At 47.8% G+C, this 15,080-nt stretch overlaps 1 protein-coding gene across 4 annotated transcripts in view; it reads right to left on the bottom strand.

The window, feature by feature from the left end:
• The window catches only part of SPI1 (Spi-1 proto-oncogene), a 125,682-nt gene that overhangs the window by 38,649 nt on the left and 71,953 nt on the right, over positions 1–15,080 (bottom strand). For all 4 annotated transcript variants that reach the window (XM_085646553.1, XM_085646554.1, XM_085646551.1 and 1 more), the window contains exon 2: positions 8,128–8,224. In XM_085646553.1, the coding sequence (XP_085502679.1) occupies positions 8,128–8,224 (97 nt within the window). The remainder of the gene's footprint in view (positions 1–8,127; positions 8,225–15,080) is intronic.

Genomic DNA, 15,080 nt, shown 5'->3' with positions numbered 1-15,080 from the left:
GATTTAATTGCCAAGGCTGGTTTGCATTCCCAGTCCGGCCCTGGTCACAACAGGTTTAAAATCTTCTCCAGCCCCAGCTCCCCCATTGCTCTAGACCCCAGGCCTGTCTCCAACTCCAAACATCATTGAGCGCTTGGGGAGGGGCGGGGTAACATCTCCCAGCACTGTTGCTGCCCAACATTCACTCTCACAATCCATCCATCTGCTAACCTGTCTTGGTCTCACCCCTTCTATCTGCCCAACCTTCCCTTTACCTGCCCAGCCTTCAGTTTCTTAGTCCATTTATCTGTCCAGCTATCTCTCTTCCAGACCCTACTTTTTGTCTAAATCTGTCCCTCCAATATTGTTATCTGCCCGGACGTCTATCCCTACCCCATTATCTGCCTATGCTTCTATCTCTCAACCCTACTAAATACCTAACCTCTTTTATCACAGTCCTTATATCTGCCCAGACCTCTCTCCCAACCTGTTTTTCTATCATATTACCCTATCATACTCATTCTTCCTGATCAGCATTCTCTTTGTCAAAGTCATTTTATTTGCTCACTTCAGCAACTACTCAATCTACCCAGACCTCTCTCTATCAGACCCTGTATCTGCCCAGACATCTTTCTCCACGCCTTTATCTGGCCAGATCACTCTCCATCAATCAATTTATCGGCCTAGACCTCTCTATAACAACATCCTTATCTGCCAAGACTTGTCTGTAACATTCCCTTTATCTGCCCAGACATCTTTCTCCATGCCTTATCTGCCCAGACCTGCAATATCTTTTCTCTCCCAGGCCTTTTGTCTGTCAAGACTTCTATCTCTCAACCCTTATATCTACCCAACCGTTTCCTTGTCAGCCCTTCTACCTGTTCAGTCTGTTTTCATGCAAACCTTTCATCTTCTTAGATATATCACTTTCCTTCTATCTGCCCAGACTTCTGTCTTCCAGGACGTTAATTTGCCCAGGCATCTGTCTCCAAGCCTTTTTTCCCAAACTTCTGTCTCCAACCCTTCTATCTGCACAGAAATCTGTCTCCATCCCTTCTTTCTTCCCAGATGTCTGTCTCATAACCCTTCTATCTGTCCAGATGTCAGCCTTCCAGACCTTCTATCTGCCCAGACATCTGTCTTCCATCTAACCTACCCAGACCCCTGTCTCCCAACCCTTCAGTCTGCCCGGACTTCTGTCTTCCAGACCTTCTGTCTGACCAGACGTCTGTCTTCCAAGCCTTCTATCTGCCCAGACTTCTGTCTCCCAAGCCTTCTATCTATCTAGGTGTCTGTCTCCATCCCTTCTGTCTACCCAGACTTCTTTCTCCAAACCATTCTATTTATGCAGACGTCTGTCTCCCAAACCTTCTATCTGCCCAGGCGTCTGTCTCCCAAACCTTCGATCTGCCCAGATGTTCGTCTCACTAACCTTCTATCTTTCTGCCCAGACATTAAATGCCTAAAGTGAAAAGAATCTCTGGTTACAGACTTCCTAGGACGCTGGGCAGTCGCCATATGTCCCTTGGTGGATACCACACGAAAGGATTCACCATCATGGGGAGCATCAGACTTCCTTCGTCTCAAATGCTGGGCTATCATGAGATCTCCTTCTTGGAACATGAGATTCTGTGCCCGTCGCCTCTTCTTTGCATAGGAGTTCATTTTTTGCTTGTTAACCAAGTCCTTGATGCAAGCGGCACTTTCGCTGATTTCTCATTGGTTGGTCCATTGAGGTAACTTGGTTGTCATTGCGCTCCCGAGCATCAAAGCCACAGGATTTTCACTGGTGGCCGAATTCGGTGTTGAACGATAGGCTCGTAGTGAAGAGTTCAGTACAGTTTTCGACTTGAGCCTTCTAGACTTGCATGATGTACCGTTTTCTTTAGCGTACTCATAAAATGCTCAATGGGGCCATTGGCCTGCGGCCATAAAGGTGTGCCTTTCTGATGCTTTATGTTCAGATCCTGTAGAAAATCTTTAAATTCCTGGCTAATAAAGGTCAGGCCATTATCAGACTTCACAATGGCTGGAATGCCCCATGTTGCGAAGATGTTATCCAGTTTCACAATCACTCGTTCATGAGTAGTGGATGAAAGATGTTCTATGAGCAGGAAGTGGGAATATTCATCCACGATTACTAGCAAATGATGTCCGTTATCAACTGGACCAAAGAAGTACATGGCTATCTCCAAAGTATGCTTAGGGTGTTCTGACATACTCAACGTATGTTGAGTCACCTTTGTAGAAAAGCAGTTGCATAGGTGCAAGCCTTGAGTTCCTTTTCAACTCACTTATCTAGGCCTGGGAACCAAACTCGATCTCGCAGAGCTGTCTTTGTGGCAACTAAACCATAATGTCTTTCATCAGCACTTTAATGATTCTTTGTCGCATACTCTCCGGAATTAGAATTCTCGACCCTCGTAGTATGACTCCTTCCTCAGCTAATGACAGTCGATCTTTAACGTTCCTATGTTTGTGATGTTCACCATCATTGGTGAGCGGTCAAGTGTGTCAGTTCCACGAATGATGTGTGATTCTGTCTTTCAATTTAAGCATGCCACTGTCATGACTTGTGGCAGTGATTATCTGGGCTAATGATCTCGCAAGTAAGGTATTTGTTTTGACATTGCAATTGATATAGGCCTCAGCCGTCTTAGATGGAGTACCTTGATCTCCTCTATGCGCTCTGGAAAAGTAGTCAGCAGGATTCTGATCCTTTCCTGGACGAAGCACAATGGTATAATTGTGCACCTGCAATCATAATCCCATCTTTCACTGCGAGGAGGCATCTTGGCTTTATGATTGCCAAATATAGTCAGTAAAGCTTGACCTCAATGGTAGAACATTTCAGGTCTTTGCGGGAGAATCCACCTCGAGGCGTTTGCCTCTTAGCTGTGGAGTACGTCAAGGGCCATCCCTGAGTCCTACGCTATTCAATGTGTACATGAGGCTGCTGGCTGATATCGTCCTGCCATATGGGATCATGATTCTCACATATGCGAATGATACTCAGCTGGTGGTATCGTTAAACCACCCGCACAATGCTCCATCCGATCTGGAATTCTGCCTGGAGACGGTGGCAACCTGGATGCAACGCTCATGTCTCAGGCTTAATGGAGACACAACCAAAATAATAACTTGGATCGCAAACTGCCATCGCCAACCTGTCTGGGACCCACGCCTACCCCAAAGCCCGAGATCAAAAGATTGGGGTCTGGCTCGACAAGTAACTCAAACTTGTCCGACAAGCAGTGGAAGTGACAGGTGCCTGCTATGGTATCCTCAGAATGCTGCAGAACATCCTCCCCCTCCTCCCCATGGGGGCTAGGAGAACTATGGTCCTCTCGTGCCTGGACTACGGCAGCTCCTTGTACCTGGGAGCCTGAGTTTAGCCGTCATCCTTAAAAAAGGACGCAAAGTGGGGGTAGCTCCTTCTCCTACAGTATAGACAAGCTTTGGAAGACACTTCCCCTGTACCTGCTCTCAGAGACTCACCATCTCATCTTCTGAAAGCATCTTAAAACCTGGCTGTTCCAGAACACTAACCTGTGTGCCACCTTCCCACCCCTGTTCTGCCGCTAGCGCTGGGATGCCTCAGGGTAGCTCTGCACTTAAGAAGTGTTAATTAATAATAATATTGATCAGATAACAATGGAAAAGGTTTTTAATACAAGAACACAGGGAGTATTCATAAGCCCATAACTCAGCTAAACTTTCGTTCTCAGGTTGGGAGTAAGCACATTCTGTCTGGGACAAACTTCTACTGGCATATGCCACAATATGCCTTTGTGCATTTGGATGTCCACTGTGCTGTGCAAAAACAGCACCTAACCTGACAGGGCTCGCATCAACAACAACCTCTGAATGAAGCTTTGGAATGAAGTAAGCCATTTCAGCAGCACTTTCAAAGGCTTGTTTGATCTGCTGAAAGCTTTTCGTGCATTTGTGCGACCACTCAAGTGAAAAAAGTTTTCTCATCAACTCTCTTAATGGTGCACTTACAAAAGTAAAGTCTCTGTATCGTGAACAGTCTAGTCAAGAAACAAATGTAGCATACAAGCATCTTGTGGGGGAGCAGCATTTGATAGTGCTTGTACTTTTGCAGGATCATGTGTTATGCCCCCATCTGAAAAATATTGCCAACAAATTTTAACTTTATCTTCTGGAACTCACATTTGTCTGCATTTAATGTCAAACATGCATCTATATTTCAACAACACACTCGTGTGAGAGCTTTATCGTGCTCCTTCTGTGTAGCTCTGAAAACCAATATGTAATTGCTATATATGAATGAATTTATAACAGACTGTATGATATGTCGAATGATGTCTTGGAAAATTTCAGCAGCTGGTGAAACACCAAAACGGAGTCTTTAGTAATGAAACAGACCAACATGTGTAGAAAATGTTGTAATGTACCTGCAATCTTTTTTGAGATCCAACTGATGATAACCTTTATTTAGATCAAGATGAGAGAATACTTTTGCTCTGTTTAGCTGTGTTATCCTGTCATCAATATGTGGACCTGGAAGTGGTTCTCTTTCAGTTGCCTTGTTTGCCTGACGCATGTCAACGCATATGCATACAGCTCCTTCACTGTCCTTTTTAGGCACTACCACTATGTGAGAAACCCATGCAGATGAACCAGTAGAACGCTCAATAATGTCATGCTTAAGTAATACTCAAGTTCTTTTTCAACAGCTTCTTATAAGTGGAACGCAAATTGTCTGTTTCTCTGACCAACAGGACGGACATCTTCATTAATATGCAATTTCACTTTCATAGTCTTAAGCTTTCCTAACCCATGAAACAACTGAGGGAATTGACTTACTATTTCGTGATGAGCATTCATATTGTACTTAAAGGAAATCAGTTCCATATCAGCAGCTGTGCTGAAACTGAGTAGACAGGAACTGAACACTGTACCTTGAAGCACATGGATGGGTCCTTGCACCTTCGTTTTCTTATGTTTCATTGTTACAACAAACGAACTGTGGCTTTTTATGGAAGTTGATGCAGCCCATGTATACACTTTTGTTTTTGATGGTGTGAGTCGCGGTAATAGAGACAGTTCATTATATTTCTCTTCAGGCATTATGTTTATTGAGGCACCACTGTTTGAAAATAATTTAGATGACGATTGACTTATCTCAGTGACCATTTGCCTAGACTGATGTTGCCGCTTGGCCATGTGAGTCTGCGTTTAATGTTGCTTCTGGAAGGTTCTGGCGGCCATTTTGTCTTCGCACGTGACACAGTTACTTTCTCCTCGCTTTGTAAACTGTCACAAAATGGTTCTCCTTCCTACATCTTTACCTATATGTCCAATGGCGGGACATTTACCTTCATCTGGAAATGAAAATCCACATCTAAAACACGTCTTTTTACATGTAGACATCACTTTGTGTCCTCCTGTCTTTTGCCTCATTACTGATTCACTCAGAGCATCTCTGACCTCCATGTCAGAAGCCTGTCTTTCAGCACACTCTCCAGCTCTGGCAGCATCAACGCTTGCTCCAGTCTAAGAGCTTCTCTTCTCATTCATCATCTGAAGGCGTCTGATGAGCGTCCATCAATGACTCTCAGAAGCATAGCTTCTTCTTCATTGAAGTTATTGAATTTACAGTGTAAGATGAGAGTATCGAGTCCCTCCACAAAGTCATCAATGGTTTCAGCAACTCTTTGTCATTCTTGACTGAAAATGTTTCTTTTGTAATCAGTGTTTGGTACTGGACTGAATTTGAGATTCAGTGTTTCTTTAACGGTCAGTGTGTGATTTCTTCGTCAGCTCGCTGCATTTTCTTTATGACTCCTTTCCCACCAAAACCAGCAAGATCTTTGAGATACTTGATAATCTTTTTGTTATCAGACTCTTCAAGTGCATCAATGAAATCATCCGCTGTCTCTACCCACGCAATCCACCTTTTGCCAGTATTTTGCTTTTTGGCAGTATCGAGAGGTGGTGGTGGTTTCAGGAAGACAGCAGCATGGTAACTTATTCTGAGAGTGGATGACATTGAAGATGCGCTGATACATTTTGCTGTCCATTGGAGCCTGGCTCTGCTTGTGAATCCTGTGACGAACCAGCTTCACTGTCGATGTGGACGATCCCTTGGACACTGACCTTCTCCTTGCTCTCCAAATGGAACCCTTCACTTTCCGGAAACCTCTAGAGTAGTTCTGAGCCATCACCTGGCAGCTTTATTGGTGGTTCGCTTCAGGTATCGGACAGCTCAGTACGCACAACCCCCGTGCTTCTTCTTGGGTACTTACGTCATACAGATCTGCTTATAGAGGCTCTGGTAAGTGCAATGACCATGTGCGTTTTTTACAATTTATTTTGTCAGCCAGCGCTTTTACGTATTTTGTCAGCATTTGACTACAGCAGTCTTTAGAGCTTCTTTTCGGTGTCTTATGTAACCACGTTTAGCATTATCACTCTATGTAATGTACAAATCTATCTTGCGTGGCAGCGCAATACCTTTATGTATAGCCTGACCAATAGGTTCTCGGCCAGTGACGTGGGGATCCTTGCACTGTTTTCATAATTTTCAACTTCTACACAGTGGCTGGAGCTGCGCTTTGACTCCACATGCATGAAGCGTGAATTCTGTATTTCGACAGCGACACACGTGGCATGCATGAGCAGTCTGCCTGGATCACTGTAAACTCTCAGGGAGAGCAGGGTCATTCTTCGTGTTACTTATCCCCCATCTCGTCACCAGTTGTAGCGTTCACCCCAGCCAGGGTACCCGCCAACGACTGCGCCACACACAGAGCTTAAAACTACGTCTTTATTCTTCTGTGTGTAACTATTAACTCAACATTCTAAACGACGCTTTCATTGAATTATGCTCTAAAGCCTACTTCACCGCTCTACAGAGTCCAGTAGGAACCAAAAGGATTCAGTCATAAAAACTCGTAAGACAGTCCAGCATCTCTCCCCTAGCCAATCTGCCCAGACCTCTGTGCCCCAAACCTTCTCTCTACCTAGACGTCTGTCTCCCAACCCTTCTATCTGCCCAGACTTCTGTGTCCCAAACCTCCTCTCTACCTAGACTTCTCTCTCCCAACCCTTCTATCTGCCCAGACTTCTGTGTCCCAAACCTCCTCTCTACCTAGACTTCTCTCTCCCAACCCTCCTATCTGCCTAGACCCCCCTCCCAATGCTTTTCTCTGGCCAGACTTCTGTCTCCCAACCCTTCTATCTGACCAGACTTCGGTGTCCCAAACTTCTATCTACCTAGACGTCTGTCTCCCAACCCTTCTCTCTGCCCAGACTTCTGTCTCCCAACCCTTCTCTCTGCCCAGACTTCTGTCTCCCAACCCTTCTCTCTGCCCAGACTTCTGTCTCCCAACCCTTCTCTCTGCCCAGACTTCGGTGTCCCAAACCTTCTATCTACCCAGACGTCTGTCTCCCAACCCTTCTATCTGCCCAGACTTCTGTGTCCCAAACCTTCTATTTACCCAGACCCCTCTCTCCCAACTGTCCATTCTGCCTAGACTTCTCTCTACCAACCCTCCTCTCTGGCCAGACTTCTCTCTGCCTCCCTCTGCTCTCTCCAGTTCACCTTACAGACACATCGCTCTCTCCATCCCTCTCTGCTCATTATGCTCTTCCTCTCCTCTATCCCTTCTCCTCTCTGTCTTTCCAAAACTCATCCTGTACTCTCTCTCTCTTGCTCTCTCCCAAACTCTGACACTCTTCTGTTTCCTCACTCCTTCTCACTCTCCGTCTGTTTCACCCCTGCTCTCTCCCTGATCATCGTTCGCCCTCTCAGTGCCCATCATCCCATTTCCTCCCCAGCTCACCTTCCCCTCTCCTCTCTTACACCCCTCTCCAGCACCCCCTGCTGGTGGACTCACCCCTGCTCTCTCCCTGATCATCGTTCGCCCTCTCAGTACCCATCATCCCCTTCCCTCCCCAGCTCACCTTCCCCTCTCCTCTCTTACAATGCCCTCTCTCATTCACCCCTCTCCAGTCCTCCGTAGCGCCCCCTGCTGGTGGACTCACCCCTGCAGCTGTCCCCTTCGCTGCTCAGGTACCTTTCCCTCCCTGCTCATCCTTTTCTCTCTTCTCTTCCAATGCCCTCTCTCATTCACCTCATCTCCATCCCTCTTCAGCGCCCCCTGCTGGTGGACTTACCGCTGCGGCTGTCCCCATCGCTGCTCAGGTACTGGTAGTAGTCGTGGGGCTGGCGGTAAAGCTCGTGCTCGTAGGGAATGATGTCCTCTGAGTGTGGCTGGATGGGGGGGGAGAAGACACATGAGTCCTTTAAGAACCTCGGCCCCTGGTGCTCACCAGCCATGCCTGTTGACAAACCGCTGTCATCTCAGAAAGGTCCAAATACAAATAAGCATTGGCAAAACCAATAGGCTGCGCCTATGCAAGACCTATGGACTTTGCCAATGTGTTTTAGCCATGTTCTACACCAGCGTGGCTGCTGTTCGGCATGGCTAAAAGTTAGTGGCATGAAGGAGAGTGGAGTGGCGTAGAGTGGAGTAGAATGTCGCAGAGTGGAGTGTTTCAGAGTGGAGTGGAATGGATTGCAGTGAAGTGGAATGGAGTAGAGTGGAGTGGCAGAGAGTGGAGTAGAGTGTTGTAGAGTGGAGTGTCGCAGAGTGGAGTAGAGTGTCGCAGAGTTGAGTGTTTCAGAGTGGAGTGGATTTCAGTGAAGTGGAGTGGAGTAGAGTGAAGTGGCGGAGAGTGGAGAAGACTATCGTAGAGTGGAGTGTCGCAGAGTGGAGTAGAGTAGAGTGGCATGAGGTAGAGTGGTGCAGAGAGGAGTAGAGTGTTGTAGAATGGAGCGGCCCAGAGTGGAGTGTGGTAGAGTGGAGTGTTGTGAAGTAAAGTGGAGTGTTTGTAGAGTGGTGTACAGTGAAGTAGTGTAAAGTGGAGTGGTATAGAGGGCATAGAGGTGAGAGGTGTAGAGTGATGCGGCATAGAGTGAAGTAGAGTAGAGTGTCATAGAGTGGAGTGGCATAGAGTGTCTTAGAGCGGGGTGGCACAGAGTGGTATAGATTGGAGCAGTGTGGAGTAGAGTGCAGCAGTGAGTTAAGGAGTCAAGTGGAGTGGAGCGGAGTAGAGTGGAGTGGCGATGAGTGTAGTAATGTGGCATGGAGTGGCATAGAGGGAGTTGTGTAGAGTGGAGTAGAGTGCTGTAGAGTGGAGTGGCACAGCTTGGAGTGTGGTAGAGAGGGAGTGGAGTGGCACAACTTGGAGTATGGTAGAGAGGAGTAGAGTGATGTAGATGGTTGTAGAGTGTCATGGAATGGTTTATAGTGGAGTGGTGTAGAGTGTTGTGGAGAGCCATAGAGTGGAGTAGAGTGGCATAGAGTGGAGTGGTGTGGAGTGAGTTAGAGTGGAGTGGCATAGCATGTTGTAGAGTGGAACTGAATGTTGTAGAGTGGAGTGTTATAGAATGGTGTAGAGTGGAGTGGCATAGCCTGGAGTGTTGTAGAGTGGAGTGACATGGCATGGAGTGGCATAGAGTGTCGTAGAATATCGTAGAGTAGAGTGAAGAGTGGAGTGGAATAGAGTGTTGTAGAGTAGAGTGGAGAGGGATAGAGTGGAGTGTCATAGAGTGGAGTGGCGTAGTGTGGAGTAGAGCAACCAAGAATTGGGTAGAGTAAAGTGGCATAGAGTGTAGTAGAGTGGAGTAGAGAGGTGTGTTGTACAGGGGTCTGGGGTAGAGTGGAGTGGTGTAGAATGGGGTGGAGCAGAGTGGCATAGAGTGGGGTAGAATGGCATAGAGTGGAGTACAGTGGAGTACAGTGGAATAGAGTACAGTGTGTAGAGTGGCACAGAGTGGCGTGGAGTGGTGTAGAGTGTCACGGAGTGTGGTAGAGTAGAGTGGCATAGAGTGTCATAGAGTGGAGGTGCATACAGTGACATAAAGTGGAGTAGGGTGTCGTAGAGTGGAGTGGCTTGTTGTAAAGTGGAGTGATGTGGCGTATAGAGGCATATAGTGGAGTGGGACAGAGTGGAGTTCCATAGAGTGGAGTCCAGTGACATGGAGTGTCATGGAGTGGTGTGGAGTGGAGTGTCGAAGACTGGCATACAGTAGACGTGCATAGACTAGAGTATAGTGTTGTAGAGTGGAGTGGCACAGAGTGAAGTTGCATAAAGTGGAGAATGCATGGTGTGGTAGAATACTGCCTTTATAGACACCACATTTTCAACTGAAATGACCATTACATTTGCACAGACATATCGTTTTACTGACAAAACTATTCAGCTCACAAAAGATAATGTGTAGAAATGGCATCACCTAGTGTATTGATTTATTTTGATTGTATTCAAATATTTGTTTCCACCGCACTTCAGAATTGCAAAAGATGTGCTTCAATTGTGCTTTCCTTTCTTCTGATATATTGTGAAACATTTGCACAGTTAATTTACAGACATTTACATTGTGCGGTGTGCTTGAAAAAAGCCTTTCCTTTCATACCCTCAGATTGTCAGAAAAAATCCTCTCACATTGAAGTCAGAGAAAGAAAAGTAAACACAAAGCTCCCTCGAAAGACAGAGCCTGACATCTGACCTCTGTTTTTGAATGCACAACAAATGTGACCAAATAAGAACAAAATTGAAATGCCTGTTTACAGAAAGCAAGTACTCATGGAAGTATACAGTGAACAGGCTATGCTCCCCTCGATGGACAATGACATACTGGACAGCCTTAAACAAATAAGAACAGCAAATAGAAAGCAAGTAAATGTGAGTTATAAACCACAAAGCCAGTGGTAAGCAATGGGTGGAATATACTCCTAGGGAAGCTTTCTGAATGTCCCCAAGATGTCTTTAGCGACCCAGTCAGCTGCACTGGTACGATTCCACCTAAAAATAGCGTAATAAGGACAACACTGGAGAGGATATCACATGTATTTAGATCTCATAATAACATCACATAAAATCAAATCATACGAATGGTCCCAGGTCAGAGAATGGTAGTGAGGCTCTAGACCAAGATGACACAGTGAGATATGAGCAAGGCCTACACAGACAAGGGTGGTTGGATCAGGTCAGGTGGGGTGGGGTTCGACATACGATGACAAGGGGAAATTAAATAAATAATTATTTGTCCCTTGTGTCGTCTGTCAAACTCCCTCCCCACCTGGCCCCACCACCCCTCCACTCTTACCTGCATGGGACGTGGCTGCTCCTCTCAGCCGCCCACAGGTGGACCAGGGCCAGTTGGCACAAAATATCAACCCCGCTGAACCTCCTCAGAGATGGGACTATGGCTAGTGTGTGTCAGAGCACAAACCCCACACTCTACCAAGGCACTCCCAGGTCCTAGGTGTTTATGAGAATGTTGCTCATACCATAGCCACACCGGATGTACAAGCATGCCACAGAAGTAGAGGTGATCTGGTGATCGGGTGCCCTGTCCTGCTGCCCATTTCCTCTCCAAATCTGACACATTTCGCCAGCATCCATGCACCATTCATCTCACCATAAACCCGGTATTGTAATCAAATGCCCGGGTACTGCATCACATCCCACTCATTGGCCCCACACACCCAGATTTTACAATAAAACACCATGTAAATCCGGGTACACCCAGCACATAACAGGTAGTGTGCTCCAATGCTCTGGTGCCCCTATCACATGAACACAGTTCAGGTGCTGTCATCAATCGTGCAGCTACAACCACCTTCCAGCATTGGAATCAATCATGCAGCTACCACCACCTTCCTGGCATTGGCACCAATCATGCAGCTGCTACCAGCACCTTCCAGCATTGGCATCAAACATGCAGCTGATACCAGCATCTTCCAGCATTGGCACCAATCATGCAGCTACCACCACCTTCTAGGCATTGGCATCTATCATGCAGCTGCTACCACCAACTTACAGGCATTGGTATCAATCGTGCAGCTGCCACCACCTTCCAAGCATTGGTATCAATCGTGCAGCTGCTACCACCTTCCAGGCATTTGAATCAATCAGACACATACCACCACCTTCCAGGCATTGGCACCAATAATGCAGCTGCCACCACCACTTTCCAGCATTGGCATCAATCATGCAGCTACCACCACCTTCCAGGCATTGGCACCAATCATGCAGCTACCACCACCTTCCTGGCATTGGCACCAATCATGCAGCTACCACCACCTTCCTGGCATTGGCCCTAATCATGCAGCTACCACCACCTTCCAGGCACTGGAATCAATCATGCAGCTGCCACCAATGACCAGGCATTGGCACCAATCATACAGCTACCTCCACCTTCCAGGCATTGGCACCAATCATGCAGCTACCACCACCTTCCAGGCATTGGCATCAGCCATGCAGCTGCCACCACCACCTTCCAGCATTGGAATCAATCATGCAGCTGCTACCACCTTCCAGGCATTGGCATCAATCATTCAGCTGCTACCACCACCTTCCAGGCCCTGGCATCAATCATTCAGCTGCTACCCCCATATTCCAGGCATTGGCACAAATCATGCAGCTGCTACCACCACATTCCAGGCATTGGCACCAATCATGCTGCTACCACCACCTTCCAGGCATTGGTACCAATCATGCACCTACCACCACCTTCCAGGCATTGGCACCAATCAATTAGCTGCCACTACCTTCCAGGCATTGGAATCAATCAAGCACATACCACCACCTTCCAGGCATTGGCACCAATCATGCAGCTACCACCACCTTCCAGGCATTGGAATCATTCAGGCACATACCACCACCTTCCAGGCATTGGCACCAATCATGCAGCTACCACCACCTTCCAGGCATGCATTGGCATCATTCATACAGGTGCTACCACCACCTTCCATGCATTGGAATCAATCATACAGGTGCTAACACCACCTTCCACGCATTGGAATCAATCAGGCACATACCACCACCTTCCAGGCATTGGAATCAATCAGGCACATATCACCACCTTCCAGGCAGTGGCACCAAACATGCAGCTACCACCACTTTCCAGCACTGGTGTCAATCATGCAGCTACCACCACCTTCCAGGCATTGGCACCAATCATGCAGCTGCCACCACCACATTCCATGCATTGGCACCAATCATGGAGCTACTACCACCTTCCATGCATTGGAATCAATCAGGCACATACTACCACCTTCCAGGCATTTGCACTAATCATGCAGCTACCGTCACCTTCCAGGCACTGGCATCAATCATGCAGCTGCTACCCCCTTCCAGGCATTGGCATCAATCATGCACCTAACACTAACTTACAGGCATTGGCACCAATCATGCAGCTACCACCACCTGCCAGGCATTGGCATCAATCATGCAGCTGCTACCACCACCTTCCAGGCATTGGCACGAATCATGCAGCTGCCAGCACCTTCCAGGCATTGGCATCAATCATGCAGCTACCACCACCTTCCAGGCATTGGCACCAATCATGCAGCTACCCCCACCTTCCAGGCATTGGCATCAATCATGGCGCTGCTATCAACTTCCAGGCATTGGCATCAATAATTCAGCTGCTACCACCACCTTCCAGGCATTGGCACCAATCATACAGCTACCACCACCTTCCAGGCATTGGCACCAATCATGCAGCTACCACCACCTCACAGGCATTGGCACCAATCACGCAGCTACCACCACCTTCCAGTATTGGCATAAATCACACAGCTACCACTACCTTCCAGGCATTGGCACCAATCATGCAGCTACCACCACCTTCCAGTATTGGCATAAATCACACAGCTACCACTACCTTCCAGGCATTGGCACCAATCATGCAGCTACCACCACCTTCCAGACATTGGCATCAGCCATGCAGCTGCCACCACCACATTCCATGCATTGGCACCAATCATGGAGCTACTACCACCTTCCAGCATTGGCATTTATCATGCAGCTGCTACCGCCAACTTCCAGGCATTGGCAACAATCATGCACCTACCACTAACTTCCAGGCATTGGCACCAATCATGCAGCTGCCACCACCTTCCAGGCATTGGCACCAATCATGCAGCTGCCACCACCTTCCAGGCATTGGCATCAATCATGCAGGTACCACCACCACCTTCCAGGCATTGGAATCAATCACACAGCTACCATCACCTTCCAGGCATTGGCACCAATCATGCAGCGCCACCACCTTCCGGCATTGGCACCAATCATGCAGCTGTCACCCCCTTCCAGGCATTGGCATCAATCATGCAGCTGCCACCACCTTCCAGGCATTGGCATCAATCATGCAGTTACCACCACCTTCCGGCATTGGCACCAATCATGCAGCTGTCACCCCCTTCCAGGCATTGGCACCAATCATGCAGCTGCCACCACCTTCCAGGCCCTGGCATCAATCATGCAGCAGCTGCTTTAGACATGAGTAATGTGGTCAATCGCCCCGGCCCTCCCTACAGTGAGTGGCACAATCGAAACCCCTGATATAATAAAGCGGCTCATATAAAACAGCTGATTTTTCTGACGTCACAGCCGAGCAACATTCAATCTTAACAGGGAGTTAGGGCCACAGTTATTAGCAGTTTGCGCCTGCGCCAAATCCCTCAAGGAGATGCAAAGCAGCGCAAACTCTTGCAGGGTCTTTACATGGGATTCTGCGTTGGGGGCTTCTCCGCGGCGCCATGGGCGCTCTGCGCTGCTTGCAGTCAAAGGAGCTTTGCTTGAGGGTATCTTGGCTAGATGAGGGCGGGATCCCACAGTTTTTGACTCAAAGTCTGACCTACTACAATAGCAAGATCTGGGTTTGCCTTCTTGACGCAGGCGCTCACGGCCAGCTTTAGCGTTGGCGCCCCCCCCCCTTCCCCCATGGATTCCTTCTCCATCACCCTCCAGTCGTGTCCCTAAGCTCTCCTTAGCCCCGCTCTCACATTTATTTATTTTACTTTGCTCCTCATCGCCATGCTGAGTGTCAGGGGGCTTTACATTGCAAACATTACACAGAGACAATGAGTCCATGAGGTGTGTACATCAATGTATAGGAAATGTTGCTTAAGACAATGAAGACGACACGGTGTAGGCGTCAGCATCCTTCCACACTGGTGGCATTCTGTGTCAAGAGCGCTTCATCTGGAAAAGGAAATGGGAGATGAACTACGTTTTCACTCTGGAGGGGTGCAAGGTGCCCCAATAGACCC

The sequence above is a fragment of the Triturus cristatus genome, chromosome 3_1, assembly GCF_964204655.1.
Source record: "Triturus cristatus chromosome 3_1, aTriCri1.1, whole genome shotgun sequence".
Lineage (NCBI taxonomy): Eukaryota > Metazoa > Chordata > Amphibia > Caudata > Salamandridae > Triturus > Triturus cristatus.
This window is presented reverse-complemented; position numbering and strand designations above follow the sequence as displayed.